Below are 25,279 nucleotides of genomic sequence, written 5' to 3'. Positions count from 1 at the left end.
TCACCTTCCTCTCCACAAATACATCAGAAATACAACTACATGTGGAACAACTCCTACAGAACACCTACTGAACGCTGGCAGAAGACCTCAGACATCCCTAAAGGCAAGAAACTTCCCAAGTACCTGGGTAGGGCAAAAGAAAAAAGAAAAAACATAGACAAAAGAATAGGGACAGGACCTGCACCTCTGGGAGGGAGCTGTGAAGGAGGAAAGGTTTCCACACACTAGGAAGCCCCTTCACTGGCAGAGACAGGGGGGCGGGGGGGGGGAGCTTTGGAGCCACGGAGGAGAGTGCAGCAACAGGGATGCAGAGGGAAAAGCAGAAAGATTCCGCACAGAGGATTGGTGCCGACCAGCACTCAACAGCCTGAGAGGCTTGTCCGCTCACCCGCCGGGACAGGTCGGGGCTGGGAGCTGAGACTCAGGCTTCGGAGGTCAGATCCCTGGGAGAGGACTGGGGTTGGCTGCGTGAACACAACCTGAAGGGGGCTGGTGCGCCACAGCTAGCCGGGAGGGAGTCCAGGAAAAAGTCTGGACCTGCCTAAGAGGCAAGAGACCATTGTTTTGGGGTGTGCAAGGAGAGGGGATTCAGAGCACCGCCTAAACAAGCTCCAGAGACGGGTTCAAGCCGCAGATATCAGTGCGGACACCAGAGACGGGCATGAAATGTTAAGCCTGTGTGCAAGCACAGGTCACTAGCCACACCTCCCATCCCAGGAGCCTGTGCAGCCCACCACTGCCAGGGTCCCATGATCCATGGACAACTTCCCCGGGAGAAGTCACAGCTCACCTCAGGCTGTTGCAACATCACGCCAGCCTCTGCCACCTAAGGCTCCCCCCACGTTCCGTACCCCTCCCTTCCCCGGCCTGAGCGAGCCAGAGCCCCCTAATCAGCCCCTCCTTTAACCCTGTCGGGTCTGAGCAAAGAACAGATGCCCTCAGGCGACCTACACGCACAGGCAGGGCCAAATCCAAAGCTGAACCCCAGGATCTGTGAACAAAGAAGAGAAAGGGAAATCTCTCCCAGCAGCCTCAGGAGCAGCGGATTAAATCTCCACAATCAACGTGATGTACCCTGCATCTGTGGAATGCCTGAATGGACAACGAATCACCCCAAAATTGAGAAGGTGGACTTTGGGAGCAACGGTATATATATTTTTTTCCTTTTTCTCTTTTTGTGAGTGTGTATGTGTATGCTTCTCTGTGTCATTTTTTTGTCTGTATAGCTTTGCTTTTAACATTTGTCAGAGGGTTCTGTCTGTCCGTTTTTTGTTGTTGTTGTTGTTTTTAGTATAGATTTTAGCACTTCTTATCACTGGTGGATTTGTTTTTTGGTTTGGTTGCTCTCTTCTTTCTTTCGTTTATTTTTCCTTTTTGAAATTACTTATTAATTTTTTTACTTTTAATAGTTTTTTATTTTAATTTTTTAACTTTATTTTATTTTATTCTTTCTTTAATTCTTTCCTTTTTCTCCCTTTACTTCTGAGCCTTGTGGCTGACAGGGTCTTGGTGCTCCGGCTGGGTATCAGGCCTATAGCTCTAAAGTGGGAGAGCCGAGTGCAGGGTACTGATACACCGGAGACCTACTGGCCCCACATAATATCAAATGGCAAAAGCTTTCCCAGAGATCTCCATCTCAACGCTAAAACCCAGATCCACTCAATGACCAGCAAGTTACAGTGCTGGACACCCTACGACAAACAATTAGCAAGACAAGAAAACAACCCCACCCATTATCAGAGAGGCTGCCTAAAATCATAAGGCCACAGACACCCCAAAACACACCACCAGACGTGGTCCTGCCCACAAGAAAGACAACATCCAGCCATATCCAGCAGAACACAGGCACTAGTCCCCTCCACCAAGACGCCTACACAACCCACTAAACCAACCTTAGCCTCTGGGGACAGACACCAAAAATGATGGGAACTACGAACCTGCAGCCTGCAAAAAGGAGACCCCCAAACACAGTAAGTTAAGCAAAATGAGAAGACAGAGAAACACACAGCAGATGAAGGAGCAAGGTAAAAACCCACCACATCAAACAAATGAAGAGGAAATAGGCAGGCTACCTGAAAAAGAATTCAGAGTAATGATAAAAAAAGTGGATGCAAATCTTGGAAATAGTGGATGCAAATCTTGGAAATAGTGGATGCAAATCTTGGAAATAGAATGGAGAAAATACAAGAAACGTTTTACAAGGACCTAGAAGAACTAAAGAGCAAACAAAAAATGATGAAGGACACAATAAATGAAATTAAAAATTCTCTAGAAGGAATCAATAGCAGAAAAACTGATGCAGAAGAATGGATAAGTGACCTGGAAGGTAAAAGAGTGCAAGTAACTACTGCAGAGGAGAATAAAGAAAAAAGAATGAAAAGAATTGAGGAGACTCTCAGAGACCTCTGTGACAACATTAAACACACCAATATTTGAATTATAGGGGTCCCAGAAGAAGAAGAGAAAAAGAAAGGGACTGGGAAAATACTTGAAGAGATTATAATAGAAAATTTCCCTAATATGGGAAAGGAAAGAGTTAATCAAGTCCAGGAAGCGCAGAGAGTCTCATACAGGAAAAATCCAAGGAGGAACACGTCAATACACATATCAATCAAACTATCAAAAATTAAATACAAAGAAAAAATAATAAAAGCAGCAAAGGAAAAACAACAAATAACATATAAGGAAATCCCCATAAGGTTAACAGCTGATCTTTCAGCAGAAACTCTGCAAGCCAGAAGGGAGGGGCTGGACATATTTAAAGTGATGAAAGGGAAAAACCTACAACCAAGATTACTCTACCCAGCAAGGATCTCATTCAGATTCAATGGAGAAATTAAAACCTTTACAGACAAGCAAAAGCTAAGAGAATTCAGCACCACCAAACCAGCTTTACAACAAATGCTTAAGGAACTTCTCTAGGCAGGAAACACAAGTGAAGGAAAAGACCTACAATAACAAACCCAAAAGAGTTAAGAGAATGGTAATAGGAACATACATATTGATAATTACCTCAAATGTAAATGGATTAAATGCTCCAACCAAAAGACATACACTGGCTGAATGGATACAAAAACAAGACCCGTGCATATGCAGTCTACAAGAGACCCACTTCAGACCTAGGGACACATACAGACTGAAAGTGAGGGGAAGGAAAAAGATATTCCATTCAAATGGAAATCAAAAGAAAGGTGGAGTAGCAATTCTCATATCAGACAAAACAGACTTTAAAACAAAGACAATTACAAGAGACAAAGAAGGACACTACATAATGATCAAGGGATCAATCCAAGAAGAAGACATAACAATTATAAATATTTATGCACCGAACATAGGAGCACCTCAGTACATAAGGCAAATGCTAACAGCCATAAATGGGGAAATTGACAGTAACACAACAATAGTAGGGGACTTTAACACCCGACTTTCACCAGTGGGCAGATCATTCAAAATGAAAATAAATAAGGAAACACAAGCTTTAAATGATACATTAAACAAGATGGACTTAATTGATATTTACAGGACATTCCATCTAAAAACAACAGAATACACTTTCTTCTCAAGTGCTCATGGAACATTCTCCAGGATACATCATATCTTGGGTCACAAATCAAGCCTTGGTAAATTTAAGAAAATTGAAAGAATATCAAGGGTCTTTTCTGACCACAACACTATGGGACTAGGTATCAATTACAGGAAAAAATCTGTAAAAAATACAAACACATGGAGGCTAAACAATACACTACTAAATAACCAAGAGATCACTGAAGAAATCAAAGAGGAAATCAAAAAATACCTAGAAACAAATGACAATGAAAAGATGATGACCCAAAACCTGTGGGATGCAGCAAAAGCAGTTCTAAGAGGGAAGTTTATAGCAAAGTTTAAGAAACAAGAAACATCTCAAATAAACAACCTAACCATATACCTAAAGCAATTAGAGAAACAAGAACAAAAAACCCCCAAAGTTAGCAGAAGGAAAGAAATCGTAAAGATCAGATCAGAAATAAATGAAAATGAAATGAAGGAAAGGATAGCAAAGATCAATAAAACTAAAAGCTGGTTCCTTGAGAAGATAAACAAAATTGATAAACCATTAGCCAGACTCATCAAGAAAAAGACGGAGAAGAAACAAATCAACAGAATTAGAAATGAAAAAGGAGAAGTAGCAACTGACACTGCAGAAATACAAAGGATCATGAGATTACTACAAGCAACTATATGCCAATAAAATGGACAACCTGGAAGAAATGGACACATTCTTAGAAAAGCACAACCTTCCGAGACTAAACCGGGAAGAATAGAAAAAATAAACAGACCAATCACTAGCACTGAAATTGAGACTGTGATTAAAAATCTTCCAACAAACAAAAGCCCAGGACCAGATGGCTTCACAGGCGAATTCTATCAAACATTTAGAGAAGAGCTAACCCGTCCTTCTCAAACTCTTCAAAAAAACTGCAGAGGAAGGAACACTCCCAAACTCATTCTACGAGGCCACCATCACCATGATACCAAAACCACACAAAGATGTCACAAAGAAAGAAAACTACAGGCCAATATCACTGATGAACATAGATGCAAAAATCCTCAACAAAATACTAGCAAACAGAATCCAGCAGCACATTAAAAGGATCATACACCATGATCAAGTAGGTTTCTTCCCAGGAATGCAAGGATTCTTCAGTATACGCCAATCAATCAATGTGATACACCATATTAAGAAATTGAAGGAGAAAAACCATATGATCATCTCAATAGATGCAGAAAAAGCTTTTGACAAAATTCAACATCCATTAATGATAAAAACCCTCCAGAAAGTAGGTGAAGAGGGAACTTACCTCCACATAATAAAGGCCATATATGACAAACCCACAGCCAACATTGTTCTAAATGGTGAAAAACTGAAAGCATTTCCACTAAGGTCAGGAAAAAGACAAGGTTGCCTACTTTCACCACTATTACTCATCATTGTTTTGGAAGTTTTATCCACAGCAATCAGAGAAGAAAAAGAAGTAAAAAGAATCCAAATCGGAAAAGAAGAAGTAAAGCTGTCACTGTTTGCAGGTGACATGACACTATACACAGAGCGTCCTAAAGACTCTATCAGAAAACTGCTAGAGCGAATGAATGAATTTGGTAAAGTAGCAGGATACAAAATTAATCCACAGAAATAACTTGCATTCTTAAACACTAATGATGAAATATCTGAAAGAGAAATTAAGGAAACACTCCCATTTACCAATGCAACAAAAAGAACAAAATACCTAGGAATAAACCTACCTAAGGAGGCCAAAGACCTGTTATAGAAAACTATAAGACACTGATGAAAGAAATTAAAGATGATACAAACACATGGAGAGATACATCATGTTCTTGGATTGGAAGAATCAACATTGTGAAAATGGCTATACTACCCAAAGCAATCTACAGATTCAATGCAATCCCTATGAAACTACCAATGGCATTTTTCACAGGACTAGAACAAAAAATTGCACGATTTGTATGGAAACACAAAAGACCCTGAATAGCCAATGCAATCTTGAGAAAGGAAAACGGAGCTGGAGGAATCAGGCTCCTTGACTTCAGACCTTACTACAAAGTTACAGTAATCAAGACAGTATGGTACTGGCACAAAAACAGAAATATAGATCAATGGAACAGGATAGAAACCCCAGCGATAAACCCACGCAAATATGGTCATGTTATTTTTGATAATGGAGACAAGAATATACAATGGAGAAAAGACAGCCACTTCAATAAGTGGTGCTGGGAAGACTGGACAGCTACATGTCAAACAATGAAATTAGAACACTCCCTAACACCATACACAAAAATAAACTAAAAATGGATTAAAGACCTAAATGTAAGGCCAGACACTGTAAGACTCTTAGAGGAAAACATAGGCAGAACACTCTATGACATAAATCACAGCAAGATCCTTTTTGACCCACTTCCTAGAGAAATGGAAATAAAAACAAAAATAAACAAATGGGACCTAATGAAACTTCAAAGCTTTTGCACAGCAAAGGAAACCATAAACAAGACAAAAGGACAACCCTCAGAATGGGAGAGAATATTTGCAAATGAAGCAACTGAAAAAGGATTAATCTCCAAAATTTACAAGCAGCTCATGCAGCTCAATATCAAAAAAACAAACAACCTAATCCAAAAATGGGCAGAAGACCTAAACAGACATGTCTCCAAAGAAGATATACAGATTGCCAAAAAACACATGAAAGGATGCTCAACATCACTAATCATTAGAGAAATGCAAATCAAAACTACAATGAGGTAACATCTCACACTGTTCAGAATGGCCATCATCAAAAAATGTACAAACAATAAATGCTGGAGAGGGTGTGGAGAAAAGGGAACCCTCTTGCACTGTTGGTGGGAATGTAAATTGATACAGCCACTATGGAGAACAGTATGGAGGTTCCTTAAAAAACTAAAAATAGAACTACCGTACGACCCAGCAAGTGCACTACTGGGCATGTACCCTGAGAAAACCATAATTCAAAAAGAGTCATGTACCACAATGTTCATTGCAGCTCCATTTACAATACAGGACATGGTAGCAACCTAAGTGTCCATCAACAGATGAATGGATAAAGAAGACGTGGCACATATATACAACGGCATATTACTCAGCCATAAAACGAAATGAAATTGAGGTATTTGTAGTGAGGTGGATGGACCTAGATTCTGACATACAGAGTGAAGTAAGTCAGAAAGAGAAAAAGAAATACTGTATGCTAACACATACATATGGATTCTAAAAAGAAAAAAAAATGGTTATGAAGAACCTAGGGTCAGGACAGGAACAAAGACGTAGAGAATGGACTTGAGGACATGGGGAGGGGGAAGGGTAAGCTGGGACGAAGTAAGAGAGTGGACTTATATATACTATCAAATGTAAAACAGATAGCTAGTGGGAAGCAGCTGCATAGCACAGAGAGATCAGCTCGGTGCTTTGTGACCACCTAGAGGGGTGGGATTGGGAGGGTGGGAGGGAGACGCAAGAGGGAACAGATATGGGAACATATGTATACATATAGCTGATTCACTTTGTTATAAAGCAGAAACTAACACACCATTGTAAAGCAATTATACTCCAATAAAGATGTTAAAAAATATCTCTTGGAAGACAGAACAACAGATGAATAATAAAAATGTGTGCCTTTAAAGACCTTATTGTCCATGTAGACAAACATGACAAATGCTAAAATAGAAAAGGAGAGAAAAGAAGACAGGAACTAACCCTGGCAGGTATTTGGAGGGAGGATTGACAAAATATTAGTTGTCTCTCCAAATCCATCCTGATCTTCTTTCTGAATATTTAGGCATTTGTATTCTGTTGAACCTACATGTGGCCACATGAGTAAAGTGCCACTAGTGAAAAGAACAGAGTTGATATCTGCAACTTTTATATCATCTTTTTAAAGACAGTTACCATGAATTCACTCCTCTTCTTCCTTATAGCTAAAAAAGAGGATAAAGAGAGCATCTTTGGAAATCAGGTGGTGAGAATGGTGGAGCCATTCTTGGTAGCCTAAGTTTTTTCATGATGCTGTGGAACAGAGCCCACCCTAACTTTCTGTGGACTGTTACATGAGGGAGAAAAACATCTGTGTTTTTTAAGCTACTGCAGTTTTAATTCATTTGTTTTTAATAGCTGTATAGTCTTTATTACCCTAATAAATATAGAGGATATTTCAGGAAGGCCTCATAAAAAGCCAACTCAGTTACAAAGTCAGTCTTACAGGAGACAGAATAAGAGAGGAGAAGGGATTTAAGGAAGAAATACCACCACAGAAGGGAGAGAGAGCATGAACATACCAAAGCATGTAAGCAGTTTTAGTGTAAATGTTTATAAATATGCTTAATTTTTTACACTTAGTACAGTGTATATATATATATATATATATATATTTTTTTTTTTTTTTTTGCGGTACGCGGGCTTCTCACTGTTGTGGCCTCTCCCGTTGTGGAGCACAGGCTCCGGACGTGCAGGCTCAGCGGCCATGGCTCACGGGCCCAGCCACTCCGCGGCATGTGGGCTCCTCCCGGACTGGGGCACGAAGCCGTGTCCCCTGCATCGGCAGGCGGACTCAACCACTGCGCCGCCAGGGAAGCCCAGTACAGTGTATATTTTTAATACTTAATAAAAGCGTCAATATTTCTAGATATACCAAAGTAATATACAAATAAATTGTCAAACAGGATTTTTTATGAAGTCAAATTGAGATTTTTTTCTCTGTTATCTAGTCAATTTGCAAAGCAAAAACATGCTATTGATATTACTAAATAGCCTTCGTATCCAAAAATACTTTTCTAAGAAACACAATTTATTTTTATGAGTTTACTATTTCTTTATACATACCACACAAAGCTCAAATAAAATGATTCCAAGAGACCAGACATCTGATTTGGGGCCAGAAGGCAACGGTTTCTCACTTGGCACATGATCATTGGTTTTGAAAATTCCTTGTGCAATTACCTCAGGTGCCAAGTATGATGGATACCTAAAATGGTATATTTTAGAAATGAATAATTACTATGAGCTAGAAAGGGGGAAAGAAGTATGTAGTGGTACATTTTTACTATCAGTACAGTACGGCCTATATAAAAGCTCAATGCAATTAGATGAACAACTCTTTCTAGGAAGAATTCTAAACTAACCATAATACAGGCTTCTATGTCTAGGAATCAAGAGCAAATACATGAGTCTCAAATAATTTAAAACCTATCGTGTGTCTGCAATATTAGTTCCTTTCTTTGCTTTCCTCTGTGTTAACATATTGCCTTCTTGCAGCTTTCCAGGTTTCCAGGTGTTTTTTCCTTCTTCCTCACTGCCTATCTTCTCTTTATACTTAACTCTTATTTAAAGCATATGTTATCTTTGAAAATAGTATTTATTCTTTTGAATAGTAGCAATGTCAAAATCTGTAAAAATATATAAATTGAAAGGTAAGACTCTCTCCCATCTCTGTACTCCAGTCACCCACACATATGTATGTATAAATAAACTTTATCACCCATCATCATTGCCCCATAGGGAAGCACACTATATGCACTATTCTGTACCCTTTTTCACTCAAAAGATATTTTAGAGATCATTCTAAAAAAATAAGTATAGATTTGCCTCATTCTTTTTGAAAACTGCCAATAATTTCATTGTATTGATGCATTTAATTTACTTAATGCAACTCTGAAGAAGGACATGTTGGGAGTTCCACTCTTTTGCTATTACAAACAATGCTGACGTGGATATATTACAAATATTCCCTTTCCCATGAATATGTATGTGTAGACAAAAGACAAATTCCTAGACATGGCACTACAAAGTCATAAGGTAGATGCATTTTAAATTTTGATTAATGTTGCCAAGTTGCCCTTTCAGGTTATGGAAATTTATATTCTCATAAGCAATATGAGTGCCTATTTCCCCTTACCTTCACCAACACAAGTTTTTTGAAAATTGCTTTAGTAAATACAAAAGACAGAATATTAAATGAATAAGGTAGAAAGAATAAAGTTTAAAAGAACACCCATGTACCTATCAAGAAGTTTAAGTAAAGAATATGAAATTATCACTAAAGGTCCCTCTCTGCTTCTCCCTAATTATACCTCCCTGGTATCCCCCAAAAGGAACAGACAATTGGAATTTTTGTGTTTATAATTCTCTTCCATTTCTTTATAGCTTTACCATATGTTTGTAACCCTAAAAAGTATATTGTTTAGTCAAGCACATTTCTGAACTTTATAGTATGGGAATTATGCTGATGGTATTCCTTTGTGATTTGCTTTTTTAATCAATGTTATTTAAAAGAGCCATCCATATAGTTTCATGTAGATTTAAGTCATTAATTTTTACTTCTATTTTATGAATATATCATAATTTATTCACTCTAATGTCAATAGGCATTTAAGTTATTTCCTGTCTTTTTATATTATAAACAATGTTGCTAGAAATACTATGTGTACATCTGCAAAAGTTTCCCCAAGGGTATAAACCTAGGATTGAATTTCTAGGCCATAAGACATGTACACTTTCAACTTTATAATATCATGCCAAATGTTTTTTGAAAGGGATTGTATCAATTTATACTCCCACGAGCAGTGTACAACAGATCCTATTGCTTACTTCTCCAACACTTGTTAGACAGCAGTGACAGACTTTTTAATATTTGGCCATCTGGTGGGTGGGACCTATACACCGTTGTAGTTTTAATTTGTATTTCCTTGATAACTAAAGAGGCTGAGGCACATTTTCATACACATAAATTTGTACTATGATGTCATTTTACCCTAAGGTGATCATATTGATCTTCTAAATGAATGTGTGAAACCTCTGGAGACAAGTGAAGTCTAGTAGAAAAGCAATGAACTTAATATTATAATACCTGTATTCTAACTTCAGTCCTATCACATATTCTATATATGATTTGGGTTTCTTAATCTATAAAATAGGAATAATAATGCCTACCTCACAAACTGTTATAAATATTAGTGAATACATAAAGAAGTTTTCTAAAAATGAAAAACATGACACATATGCAATGTTTTAGCTTTGTCATCATTAGCATGATACATCCAGAAGGTAAACTGTTCATTTTTAATCCTGATTTCCAGCACATCTAACCCCAAAATAACAGCATGGGTAGTGAAAAGTCAAGCAATACTATGGGTAAATTGTTATATCTAAAACTTCTGACTGGTGATCTCTGGAAGTATAGAGGTGACTTTTGCTCCCAAAATTCTAATTTCCTTTCTATCAAGGACTTGTTAATTAATAAAAATAATAAAACTTAGGATTTTTAAATGTAAATTATCTCCTTTCAACAAGTGTCTCTTCTTTAGCATAGCATTTTAACAGTCTTACTGGAACTCTGCCGTGAGTATGACTGGTGAGATAAATGTAAGTGGCTTTCACCATCTGTCTGATGCTTTAACAAGGTATTAAGCTACTGGCCAAATAAAAATGAATGTCCAATTTCTAACTCTTTACAATATTTTGAAACAGATGTTAACATTTTACTTTGTTGTTCTTTAATATTTGTCTTTTGAATCAGCTGCAAGCTTCTTCTGGAGTAAATATTTTCTTTCATGACTTAGCTGTTTGATCACTTTATTTTTCCTGGCTAATGTTTCACATTTTGCTCTTTGATACTTTCTGCTCAGACCTTTTGGGTCAAAGACTTCAAAGTAAGCCAAACCAAATGGCACATGAGACCAATTCTATCCAAGCATTTTAAATTCAAACACAACTCTTCAAAATCCTTGATGTGCTTTAAGAAAAATCACTTCCTTTCTTCTATTCATCACTATAACCTAAAGAACCTTTAAGTAAAAGGCAAAAAATTAATTTTTGTTTGTATTGTTTTTGGAGTTCTCTCTCATACAAATTTAGACAAAATGAAGAAGCACATTAACTACAGCTGCCTAAAAGCTATTTTAAAAGGCAATTATTACATATGATGAAGATACCAGAGCTTTATTATGAACTTAATTTTATTATTTCAAAAGGTTTTTTTTAAAACAAATAGAGTGTAGGCTATTTTTATAAAATATTGTTTTTGTGTTTGTGAAAACAATTGTTTGTTGCGTACAACCACAAGTTTTGGTATGTAAAACTATAAGACTATGAATTTATGCACATTAATAAGTAGGCCATCAAAACAGAAAATTTCCCATTAAATAATGAGCTTCTTGAAGAATGGGAACCTATCTTACCCATGTTTGTATATCCAGCAGCCATAAGAAAATGTATTTGATAAATATTTTCTTAATAAATAAAGGAAGGGATGACTAAACAATTTATTTTAAGATTATAGCTATGGCCAAGCTAATGAAAATTTTAAGTGACAAAACTATAAGCTAACTTACAAAGATAAAAGGTAATTTATAAATGAGATCTTTTTTTAAAAACATCTAGTTAAGTTTTTAGGCAATGTTTTCCTGCAGAAACATACTCCATGACTCCAAACCATAATTCCCAATAATTGAGTGACAGAACTGACTTTAGGGAGCCCAAAGAGCAAAACACAAATCGATACTATTAAACAGAATCTCACAGCAATTAAGAAATATGCTTAAGGTCTCTAGAAAATTGTATTATATCATTTTAATTTGCTGATTTTGATAATTGTTTTGTGGTTATGTAAGAAAATTCCTTACTTTAGGAAATACAAACTGAAGTATTGAGGGGTAAAAGACCATTATATACACTAATAATTCTTAAATAATTCAGAAAAAATATATTATACACAAATACATATATATGTGTAAGATAAAAGAAAGAGAAAAAAATGTAGTGAAATGTTAACATTTGGGGAGTCTGAGTTAAGGCTATACAGGAAATTTTTGTACTATTTTGTAACTTCTATGTATCTAAAATAATGTCAAAATTAAACACTTATAAAAGAATTATATTATTAACATGCTTAAAAAGCAGCCAAACAATAAATATAATACAAACATCTATATCAAAGCATTCAATTGAGTCCAGGATGAAATAAACTTTCATTCCTTTTTTGGAGGCTAACATAAATCTGGAATTCCATATCAGAACCTCTCCAAACTTAAACACAGACTTTCAGTTAGAGAATCTACCCCATTACCTCTGACAGCTACAGTGACTCGACTTGAAGCTTAATGTACAACTACATCTTAAAGAACACGGAATTAAACTTAGAAATATTAGAAGATAATATGAGAGTGATTTTTCTGTCTTTTGAGGAACATACATTATCATTAAGTGAGAATCTTGTCAGCCTTCTTGCCTTAAATTTACCTAATTCTGAATGAAATAAAATTAATTTTAGTAAGCATTATAAGGTGAAGAAAGTCAATAATCTGCTAGCCTCACTACCAATTCAATGAAAGATCAACATCAGGGACCTTTTGTATGCTGGGAAAAACTCATTGTCTACTCTTAGAAGTGTATGGAAAATTAAGATATTTTTAATTTTAAAAAGGTAGTTTTATGTCAAAAATAATAAATTAACAAAATACACACTTCATTAAAGATTAGAAAGTTTCAGCCGGAACTCAGAAAAAAAAAATTCTTACCCAATTGGGAAATCAACATCATCACCATATGCTGTCATGTGATAAAGTCCAAATTTAGCCAATTTAACATGTCCCTACAATAATAAAGGAAGAAAAAAATCATTATAAAATATTTTAATATCACTGACAGGGAAAATTATGATTATACATTTTATAAGTAAGGACACTATCATATAGTCAGATACATTAAGAAAATATTATATTTTAATTTGCCATAATTTTATTAAAAACTATTTGTCAGTGTTTGAAGTCTGCTTTATATTCATTACAAACATATATATACACACATACATATTTTATATATCAAAATGACAACATTTAAAAATTTTTGCTGCTTATTATTTTCTGGGCTTCTCTAAATAGCAAAAATGTTCTTAGTTGTCTTGAATCCTCAATTAGAATATATTGTGGTAATTTTCACAAAAGAAAATTTTTTCAGGGAGTTGCAAGTCCACTCACAATGTTATAATTTAAACTTGACATGGACATTTTTAACTTGGAAAGATCAGTTCACAAATCAAGATATTAGTGAATCTGCTTGATTCCCAACAATTTTTTATACTGTTTGAGAATAAGCATAATGATCACAAAAGCAAGATTCTTAAAAGGCAAAACAAATTTTATACATCCCTTAAGTTTTTCCCCCTTTAGATGTTTAAGACTTTATAAAACAATAGTCAATTTAAAAGTTGTTTTCTTTTTCTCAAGAACTCTATTTCCCAGAATTACAAAACATTTATATTTTAAAACAATTCAGACAGTTAGATACTCTACTACCATAGGTATGAAATTAATGAGCACCATTTTATCTTTATTTTTAATATCATAGGGTATATATACTGAAAGTTTGGAAGAAAGTCAGAAAAAAAGAATAATCCTACTAATATAAAAAATAATTCCCCAGAAAATGTTTCCTCAAAACTATTTTATATGCTTATGAAAAAGAATGAAATTATGATTATTCCTGAAAAAATACCACCTTGCTACCCATAATTCTCTTAGAGGTTGACTAGCTTCTTAGAAATCCCCCATAAGATTTCCAAGTAGAGAATCAGCACTCCAATTAAAAAAAGAAGCTAGGTATGAACAGCTGGTAAACAAGGAAAATAAATGAGGAATAAAGTGAAAAGAGGAAGTAGGAAAGAAGAATAAAGTGGAGAAAACACAATTCAGTTGTGCTATGAGAAAAATATTCTATGTAAATAGTCAGAGAATCTTTCTTAAGATGAAAGCAAATTCAGAGAAGCAGTGGATTGGGAAGACACAATGTGTATGTATCTTTTAGAAAATGAATGGAAGGAAAAACAAAACAAGTTAGAAAATGGGTCTGGGGAAAAAAGAATAATGAATGTGAAAGACACATGGATTCATATAATTTAGAGATACTTTTTTTTTAAACAACTACCAGTATATTACATTCGTATAATCTTTTCATTATGAATACTCTTAAGACATATTCTAATTCTACAGTCCCTCTGATTAACTGAGTGGGCCTGATTTCAGTAGCTTCCAATGTGAAATAAAAAGCAAATATTTAATATACTATTTGATGATTACCTTTCGATCCAAAAGGATATTATGAGGAGACAGTGCCCGGTGTACTATACCATGTTTGTTCATATACTGCAAGCCCTGAAGTATCTCAAATGCTATGCACAAAACCTTTGAATATCTACAAAGAAAACAAAAGAGTCACAGATCAATAGGTCAATTACAAAGCAGATATAGAAACTGTTTTAAGAAATAAAATGAGGTTCAGTGATAAAATTCAAAGAGATATATATATATATGTGTGTATATATATGTGTGTGTATATATATATATGTGTGTGTGTGCGTATATATATATATATATATATTTTTTTTTTTTTTGGGCCATGTGCCTTGTGAGATTTTAGTTCCCTGACCAGGGATTGAACCCAGACCTTCAGCAGTGAAAGTGCAGAGTCCTAACCACTGGAACCACCAGGGAATTCCCCAAAGAGCTATATTTTTATTGTACCTCCTCTATTCAGAGAAAATAGACTCTACACATTTTCTAAACTATCTACTTCGACATATTTTTGATTTTCCACTTAAAACAGAATCGATCTGACAAAGAACGTAGTTTTCTAAAGGCTACTCTAATTGAAGTATAATTCTTCCACGAAGGTAGTTTAATATTGGTGGTATACAAATGACCTTGACCTTCAGCAGGTTGGACTTTGTCAAATTATCAGGACACTTGCAGATATATGGCAGAACTAAGTCAATGAAAACCACCTATCTTGCTCAAGACAAAACACCTATGTCCCTGAAAAACAGCTATAATATATTTTATAGTAGATAGACCTGAGCTTACTTTCCAGATCAATCCACAAAGCAACCTCCAGTAATTTATCAAACATTTCTTTCTTATCCTATTCTCTCTTAAGCCAACTTCCACAGGGATGCCCAGTTTCTTTGTCTTGCTCTCTCTCTTCCTCTCCCTCTCTCTCTCCTTTTTTTTTTTTTTTTAAATAAAACATCATTCATATAGGAAGTTAGGAAGAATATACAGAAAAGTAGGGGAGAATAATTCAAACCCAATCCCCAAACCACTAATATTAACATTTGGGTACAGATCTCTTCTCTTCCCCCCCTTCTTTTTTACACTTTAAATCAGACTTTAAAAAACTAAATAAATATGAGGGTAACAACTAAATTAATTTTTTTAAAGGTATAAACAACAAGCTAATAATAGAGATACAATGAAATTATAAAAAAAAAAGTCAACCTAAAAGCAGGGCAAATAAAAGGAAAAAAGAACAAAGAACAAATGGAACAATTAGAAAACAATTAACAGATTTTTTTTTCTTTTTTTTTTTGCCGTACACGGGCCTCTCACTGTTGTGACCTCTCCTACTGCGGAGCACAGGCTCCGGACGTGCAGGCTCAGCAGCCATGGCTCACGGGCCCAGCCACTCCGCGCCATGTGGGATCGTCCCGGACCGGGGCATGAACCCGCGTCCCCTGCATCGGCAGGCGGACTCTCAACCACTGTGCCACCAGGGAAGCCCAATTAACAGATTTTAATTCAGATATATCAACCATTACATTATATGTAACTGCTCCAAACTCACCAATTCTGACTTGATTATATTCAGGACAAGGAACCCACATTAAATAAAAAGTGTTAAGTTAAAAGATTACTGATTGTCATGGGCTTGGGTGGAGGGAATGGGTTGATACAAAGGAGTATGAGAAAATTTTACATGACGGAATTGTTCTATTTCTAATTTTGATGATGGTTATAGGACTGAGTTGGTCAAACTGATTTAACTGCACACTAAAAAGGGTAAATTGTAAGGTATGTAAATTAATCGCAATAAACTTGACATAAAAAGGCCAAATACAATTTAAAAAAAGAATAATTTCACTATGACTCCCTCCTCTAAATTAAAACCATAAGAAAGAACAAGAGATGAAAAGTTAAAATCTCTCTCTCTTCTCATCCTAGTCTGACTTTCCAGAAGTAACCATCTCTAGCAGTTTGTGTTTTCAACTCTTCTGGTGGTTAGACTTTTACATAATTATAATTAACTCTTCAGTATGCAAGATGATATAATTAACATACTTCTCCATTTTCCTTTTCTAACTCCTGATTTTTTAAATTAATTAGTTTATTTACTTATTTTTGGCTGTGTTGGGTCTTCGTTGCTGTGCACGGGCTTTCTCTAGTTGTGGTGAGTGGGGGCTACTCTTCGTTGCAGTGTGCAGGCTTCTCATTGCGGTGGCTTCTCTTGTTGCAGAGCACAGGCTCTAGGCGCACGGGCTTCAGTAGTTGTAGCATGCAGGCTCAGTAGTTGTGGCTCATGGGCTCTAGAGCACAGGCTCAGTAGTTGTGGTGCATGGGCTTAGTTGCTCCGCGGCATGTGGCATCTTCCTGGACCAGGGCTGGAACCCGTGTCCCCTGCATTGGCAGGTGGATTCTTAACTACTGTGCCACCAAGGAAGTCTCTTTTTTTTTTTTTTATTGTTTATATTATTTTACATTATCAAATTTTATAAGACAGATAAAAGATGCCTTTGCTCCTTTCTTGAAGGCTAAACAGATAAACAAGTAAATATATAACATGATATATAGCGATTAAGTGCTAAGGAGAAAAAGAGAAGAGAAGAGAGAATGTGGGTTGCTATTTTATATATACAGTGTGATCAAGGAAGGCTTCACTGAGGTGACATTTGTGCCGAAATCTAAAGGAAATGAAAAAGACATGCAGCTCCCTGGGAAATGTGTAATTCAGGCAGAGGGCACAGTAAGCAAGTCTTAACTGGAAGAATACACAGCAGTTCAAAAAAGAAAACAAATTTTAAAAAAAACACCAAAAAACACAATGAAGCTACTGTGTATGCAGTAGAATGAGCAAAAGGTGAAACTGGGAGGAGATGAGGGCAGAGAGGTAGCAAGTCAGAGGGCTAGATCATGTGAGGCCATTTAGGCCTTGGCTTTTACTCTGAGACAGATGGGAAGTGTTTTGGTACACTGCTGCACTACGTATAGTAAAAATTTACCATGGAACTAAGCAGAGAAAGAAATAAAAATCTAAGCCACTTAACCCCTAGCTCTCCAGAGAAAATATCTCAGTCATCAGGATTTAATGGATACTATAATTTTATAATTATAACTCTATTCATGAATGTTATCATCAGCTACTATCATTTTTTATACCTCATATGATTCTTTTTGTGTTTCCTTTTTATTTAGCTAGAATATAGTCATGAGAAAATTTTTCATAGCATGTAGATACCATGCTATTCCTCTGTGGAAGCTTTCAGGATTCTTTTATACTTTATGCTTAGACTTATATTCTTATGAGCATGGCCTATTATTTAATTTCCAAGATCTCTCTTCTGGTCTCCAGTTGTTCCTTTTCAATACATCCTGTTCTTTGGCTATGGATACATTATTCTTTTGAGTCTCTCTGAGGATAGTTATTAGAATTCTTTTAATTTAGGGGGGGAAAAAAGTATGTTATCTTCATTTCCTCTGGGGTAAGTTTTTAAAATTTTTTTTTCCTCCCTTGACTCTCTCAAACTATTTCTTCCCTCATATATCTGGTACTTCCTGACTGTCAGCCATATTTTAAAATAAAGCAATAAGTTGATATTCCCCATGAAGTATATATAAAAAAAAAACAAAACAAAAGTTACTATTTATAAAGAATTCTTATTAAACTGATCTATAAACTATTCTACTTTATCAAATAGTTTCTCCCATATTAAAGTGTCACAACAGCCAGTATTAAGCAAATGAGATGAGAACAATTAAGAATTAATAGTTTTCATTAACATCTGCAAAAAAATAAACCAACTATGTAAAGGAAAAGATTCCAAACTTTAAAACAACTACAATTACATTGAAAACTATGTGCACATGAAAGAATGCAAACCCCTCCCCTCTTAAAAACAAAGAAAACCTTTCATTGAGATTGATTAACAAATAAAACATAAGAACCTAGTTTTCTGAGGTCATTTGCTGAGTCAACTTTAAGGTAGTAATCTCTCTTGTCCTTGTTCTTCTCTCTGTATCTCTGTTTCTGTCTCTGTCTCTGTCTCTCTCACTCTCTCTCTCTTTCTCTCTCTCTCTCTCTCTCTCTCACACACACACACACACACACACACACACACTTCACAAAATCTTAAAAGTTGATGCCATATTCAACTGCGACACTAGAGGACCTCAGCTGCACACTATTTCAATACAGATGTCTTTCTCGTGAAATTAAAACCAAACCTTTAAAGTGACTTTTTCATTAAACCAGTTCTGAAACAGCTGAAAACAGAAGACTGCATCTTCTACTTTCTCGACCTGCTTTTGTTAGCTGATTTTAAGATATAATTGGAAAACACTTGCATGTCAAAAAGCACATTCATGCTATTATTGAGCTGATGAGCATTTACATTGAAAAAATTTTTTAAAATATGAACGTATAAAGCTGAGCTCATGACACATCTTCTTAGCTATTACTTGAGATTATATATGAATTACAGTTAATGAACTCAGTATTCTTCAGTTTAAATCAGACAGGAAATCAGATTTGCTTTTCCGCCCATTTGTGCTCTTGGGATTTAATTTTTAAATTTATTTTAAAATATAGGTATAGGAGAGGGGGAAGATGGCGGAAGAGTAAGACGCGGAGATCACCTTCCTCCACACAGATACATCAGAAATACATCTACACGTGGAACAACTCCTACAGAACACCTACTGAACTCTGGCAGAAGATCTCAGACCTCCCAAAAGGTAAAATATAGGTGTAAAGGAGAAGAAAAAGCTAATGCTATTTTCTATAACGGGAAAAAGAAATCAGTATTTGTGGAATTTTGTATACTTCTTTGTTTTTAACTGCTTGGTACTATGTTTTTAGGCCTCTGCATTTTTAGGCTCCATGGAAGAAAAATTGATCTCCACAATTAAAAAGCCTACAGCATAGTTGTAGAGGGAAGAGATATGGGAACATATGTATATATATAACTGATTCATTTTGTTGTAAAGCAGAAACTAACACACCATTGTAAAGCAATTATACTCCAATAAAGATGTTAAAAATATATATATATACCCATTTGCAACAACTTGTAGCATTTAATTCATTTGGGTAACTGTATTTGACACTTTTTTTTGGTATAAAACACTGTGATTATCTGGTATTAATAGTCACTTTGGATTCCGTAATTTATACATTCCTAAGTTCATATTTGTGTTTCTTCTCTAGTGAGTTAACATATATTTTATTTTTGAGAAAAGCATTTGGGTTATTAAAAAATTCTTGAATTTTGAAAAAAAAAGAACACAGATTTATAAACCGACAATTTTAATACAGTTGAATTCAATAGAATTTTGATACAATTATAATTCAATAATTAAGTTAGGAGATGATAATCTTTTTTCTCTGTCTTGAGAGTAAAAGAAAACATGAAAATTTATTTATTACATTGGTGAGAACAAAGCAGACCTACAAAAATCATAAATCTTGGAAAGTAATAAGATTAATAACTAAAAGAGAAAAAAACATGACTACCACCACCACCACCAAGAACAAATGTCGATAATTTCTAGGCATGACTCAACTTGGCTGTATTTGGATATTAAATATGGCTTAATGAATTTCAAATCTATTAATTTAGTACAATACCAAGTATGTTTTGTTTATCCCTTTCCAGATGTATTTCAAAGGAAATTTATACGGTGTGCTTCTGATTCAATCATCTGTAAATTATCTGCAGCTGTTTAGCTTAGTTGGTTAAAACATACTGAGGCCAAGATCATGGGTTTAATATCTATAAGGATTAGTTAGCTTCCCAGGTTCATAGCCACAGATTTTCATCAAACTCCAGCCAATCTCCTGAAATACAGACAGTTTGTCATGAGACATTGCTCAACTGCTACTTACTCAAAACATCTTGATTTTCAACTACAATCTCCTATACTTCTCTGTTCCCTATTCCTGAGGACCTGCTCTCTAAACTCATTAAAGACCTTGAGACCCCTGTTATCTGAACCAGTCCTTTTTTTTTTTTTGACATCCTTCTTTATTCTAGATCTATTCTGTCATTTCTATATATATATATATATATATATATATATTTTTTTTTTTTTTTGGCCAGGATCCTTAATGGCTTCTCATCAAATGGCTCTACCCCTGGTAGAATTGTACATCTCTATTTTCTGACAGTACATAGTTGCAAGGTTTATTAATTCTATGGTAATAATTTCTGTATAGGTTTGTCTCTCTCACTGTACCTTGAGGCAGTGGTAGCTTGAATACCTTGAAGCTTATTCAACTTGGAATCCCTATGCCTACCATAGTGCCTATAAGGTAGGTGCTCAATAAATGGGTATCAAATAATAGGTGTTCAATAAATGTATACAACCACATCCATGATGGTGCAAGAGGGTGGAGATAACAAGATTAAGTTCATCACCGCTAAGGAAATAACAGCTCAAAAAAAGTGTATTAGACTAGACTATATTAGACTAGATCAATGGTGTTAACTTCATTTATAAGAGAGTGTATAATTCTTCAGTAAGTCAAGAAAACATAAATTGCTTAAGTTCACACAATGGCTATCCAAAAAAGAAAGTACTAGTTTGCTGAAAATACACCTCTCCTTCTAGTCTTTTATTTACTGAAAGAATAATGAGCCACTGTATGGTGGGTAATATGATAATCTTGTTAATATCTGGCTAAAACTGAGAATTAGACTAAGTTGTTAAGATAGATTCCTACAATTTTTCTAGCTCAGAAAAAAAATACTTGTTAGTATTTGGTATTTGAGTTGAGTTCACATTAAATCTGCATATATTAGGGGAGGCTTAACATCTTTACGAATTTGAGTTATTCTATCCAAAAAAAAGGATGTGTTTCTATTTGTTCAAGTCTACTTTTATGTCTTTCAGAGTTTTTATTATTTTTTAAAAACAGGTTTATTGAAGTATAATTGATATACAAAAAACTGCACATATTTAACATATTTGATGGGTTTGGACATATGCATACGCTCATGAAACCATCACCACAATCAAGGTAACAGACATATCCATCACCTTCAAAAGTTTCCTTGTGCCCCTTTTTGTGTGTGTATGGTAAGAATAATAAATATACAAAAATATATAAGAAAACACTGGGGAAAAAATCAATGAGGGGGACTAATTCTGCCAGATTTAAAACATACCATAAAGATTCTCTTATACAACCCAAATGTCCATCAATAGATGGTTAAAGAAAATGTGGTATATACATACAATAGAATATTATTCAGTCTTAAAAAAAGAAAGGGGCTTCCCTGGTGGCACAGTGGTTGAGAGTCTGCCTGCCGATGCAGGGGACACGGGTTCGTGCCCCGGTCCGGGAAGATCCCACATGCCGTGGAGCGGCTGGGCCCGTGAGCCATGGCCGCTGAGCCTGCGCGTCCGGAGCCTGTGCTCTGCAACGGGAGAGGCCACAGCAGTGAGAGGCCCACGTACCGCAAAAAAAAAAAAAAAGAAAGAAAGAAAGAAAGAAAATCCTGCCATTTGTGACAACAATATGGATGAACCTGGAGGACATTATGCTAAGTGAAATAAGCCAGAAGGACAAATACTGCATGATTCCACTTACATGAGGTATCTAAAATAGTCAAACTTATGGGAGCAGAGAAGAACAGCAGTTACCAGGAGCTAGGGAGACAAGAAAATGGGAGCTGTTCAATTGGTTTAAAGTTTCAGTTATGCAAGATCATTAAGTTCTAGAGACCTGTTGTACAACATTGTGCCTACAGTTAACAATACTGTATTGAACTCTTAAAAATTTGTTAAGAGGGTAGACCTCACCTTAAGTGAGATCACACACAAATAAATAGGACTCAAGGAAACTTTTGGAGGTGATGGATATGTCTATTATGTACCTTGATTGTGGTGATGGTTTCATGGGTACCTTGCTTATGTCCAAACTCACCAAATGTATATATTAAATACTTGCAGTTTTCTTGTATATTAAATATACCCCAATAAAAATGTTGAAAAATAAATTAAAATGAGGAGAAATTCCTATCAGCCTCAAACCATCAGCTCTTTTCAGTATCTGCAAAGTTTCCAAGAAGAGATGTTATTCAGATTGCAAGAAACAGAGGCCAAGAAAGAGAATGAGAGGTCAGGATTGCGGAGACAGCTTTGGAAGTCATTCATAGATAGGTGGTAACTAAAGCCACACATGCTATTTCCTCAGACCCATAATCCCATGATATTTAAGGGCCATTCCATAAGCCAAAATACCCATACAGTCAGCAAACCAAAGGAGGAAACACATTTCTGGATTCTATGAGTTCAAGATGTTCTTTCACCTTATAAAACCTGATCATTCCCCCAGAAATTTTCCTTTTGGTCTAAAACTTTCTTTACTTGGTATTAGCCTGAGGTAAAATGTTAAGAAACGAGGAAACACAGATGAAATATAGTTAGCTGCTGTGTGATCTAAGAAATGGAAAGGAAAAATAAAATACTAGTGATTAATGTTCAGATAATAAAACAATTGTATAACCCTGTGTTACCTTTAACCTAAACTGTCCTATAATTTCAAGGCAAAAGAAATAAACTAGTGTAGAACTTTTAATGATTCACTGGTTTATAATTTCAGAATTTGGAGAGGGGTATTTTCAGTGATGAGTTAATGTCTTTGATGCTCTTAATTTGCCTCTTATCACTTACTGAATTTTGACACTTTTTAAAAAATATCACAATACTTAACAGAGCAATTTTCTTCTAAAGGAAAAAGAAAACAAGAAAGATTTTGGAATTGAAAAAGGAAATAACTCATTTCGCTACTGGCACACATGTTTGAGCCTAAAAGGATACCCACCCATACTAAATTTAAAAATTAATTTGCTTCAGGGACTTCCTTGGTGGCACAGTGGTTAAGAATCCACCTGCCAATGCAGGGGACACGGGTTTGAGCCCTGGTCCAGGAAGATCCCACATGCCATGGAGCAATTAAGCCCATGCGCCACAACTACTGGGCCTGAGCTCTAGAGCCCGCAAGCCACAACTACTGAGGCCATGTGCCACAACTTATGAAGCCTGCATGCCTAGAGCCCATGCTCCGCAACAAGAGAAGCCACCCCAATGAGAAGCCCAAGCACCGCAGCGAAGAGTAGCCCCTGCTCACCACGACTAGAGAAAGCCCGTGCACAGCAACAAAGGCCCAATGCAGCCAAAAATAAATAAAAATAAATTTATTTAAAAAAATTAATTTGCTTCAGATTCAGATGTTTTGAAAAGGAAGTTGCATTGATTAACTGCTTACCGAAAGATTATTTTGTAATAGGTCTAAAAAAAACACCAAACAGTCTATCTGTCCATAAGTTGTGAGACTGGGCATATTTTATAATTCAATTCACACTCCAAAAAAACCAGTTGAAAGCTCTAAGTCTGGAATGTGACTAATTCTCAATGGGATACAATAAATTGGGAAATTAACTTTCCAACTTGAATGCTAGATACCTTTCCTTTCTCAGAAGAAAATTAATTTGGTAAGATCAAAATACATATGGAAAGCATAGTCTAGTGGTTTGAGGTTCAGACATAAAGCCAGGAAACTCTGTCACTGATTTGCTATGCTTGGAAAGTGTTCCAACTTTATCCTGCCTCAGTTTGCAGTTTTATAAAGTGGGAAATGTAACACCAAACAGGGGCTAAACGGAGATCAATAAGCTATTATTGGCCCTACATAGAACGCTGATCATCTTAAAAGCAAAACGAAACAAAAAGTCCAAGTCCCCCTCAAAAAAAACTAGGGTCTTTATAATGAACAATATAATACCATTTTGTTGCAACACATCTGTATATATATTTCCATAAATTAACAAAGATTGTAAACTGGGCTCTTCAATTATTTCCATGACACAACAAAATCTGAAGGATGATTTTCTAATTTCTCTGTGAGAATAAAATCACCACTTGATAAGCAGAATTGGAGGATCCCAGGGTGAGCTGGGTATATTTCTGCCTCATCAATGTTTTCTTCTCCCAAGCAGCTTTACTATCCTGGCACAGAAAACTCCAAAACCATTTTTTTTTTCCACCAGAGTTACTGATACTGGCAGTACAAATGCACTGGGTAATAAGTTCCACTTGCCAAGCCCTGGCAGCATTTGGGATGACATAAAGCTATAACTTTTCTCTAAGACAGAACCTATGATGGTTCATATTTGGTTGAATCTGTACGCTAGTTCATTCCTAAGTTTTTTTTAATTAAACTTAAATTTATTTACATATTACTGTGTGAACAAAGAATGAACATATTACTATTACTGCTCAGAATTTTTACTTGAGGCCAATTTACATTCTTTAGGTGTAACAGTTCACATTTTTTAGGCAATCCATCACAACAGTGAACACGAGAGGGCCTGAATTTTATGCATTTGCTTAATATAACGTCTGCTGCAAACAAAATTTATCAAACTGAAATGTTCAGTTCAATGCTGTGTTGGTCTGTGTCAAGAAAATTATAAGAAATATGACTGATGAAAATTTCCTATTCTATTTATCAGAAGTTGAGGTGATACAGTAATCATATTTTGATCAAAGAATCCCAAACTAAGGTTCCTATGATCCATAGAGAAGGTAGAACAAGGCAAGGTAACAATTTAATAGCCAGGGCTTTGTTCTCAAACCTAATGTAGAACTCTAGGGAGCTTTGTTTAAC

General features: G+C 35.6%; 1 protein-coding gene across 6 annotated transcripts in view; it reads right to left on the bottom strand.

Annotated features, from left to right (window-relative positions):
* Nucleotides 1-25,279, bottom strand: part of TBCK (TBC1 domain containing kinase) — a 234,913-nt gene that overhangs the window by 174,092 nt on the left and 35,542 nt on the right. For all 6 annotated transcript variants that reach the window (XR_002643661.2, XM_022567080.2, XM_022567079.3 and 3 more), the window contains 3 exons: nt 14,635-14,749; nt 13,078-13,151; nt 8,387-8,528 (listed from right to left, as the gene is read on the bottom strand). Coding sequence is in view for 5 of the 6 variants with exons in the window: in XM_022567080.2 (XP_022422788.2) it covers nt 8,387-8,528; nt 13,078-13,151; nt 14,635-14,749 (331 nt within the window). In the remaining variant the exon portion in view is untranslated. The remainder of the gene's footprint in view (nt 1-8,386; nt 8,529-13,077; nt 13,152-14,634; nt 14,750-25,279) is intronic.

Source organism: Delphinapterus leucas, chromosome 5 (assembly GCF_059928025.1).
Source record: "Delphinapterus leucas isolate spDelLeu-1000000601 "Yukka" chromosome 5, BTC_Dleu_Yukka2, whole genome shotgun sequence".
Taxonomy (NCBI): Eukaryota; Metazoa; Chordata; class Mammalia; order Artiodactyla; family Monodontidae; genus Delphinapterus; species Delphinapterus leucas.
The sequence above is the reverse complement of the archived record's forward strand: the minus strand, read 5'-3'. Positions and strand labels throughout refer to the sequence as shown.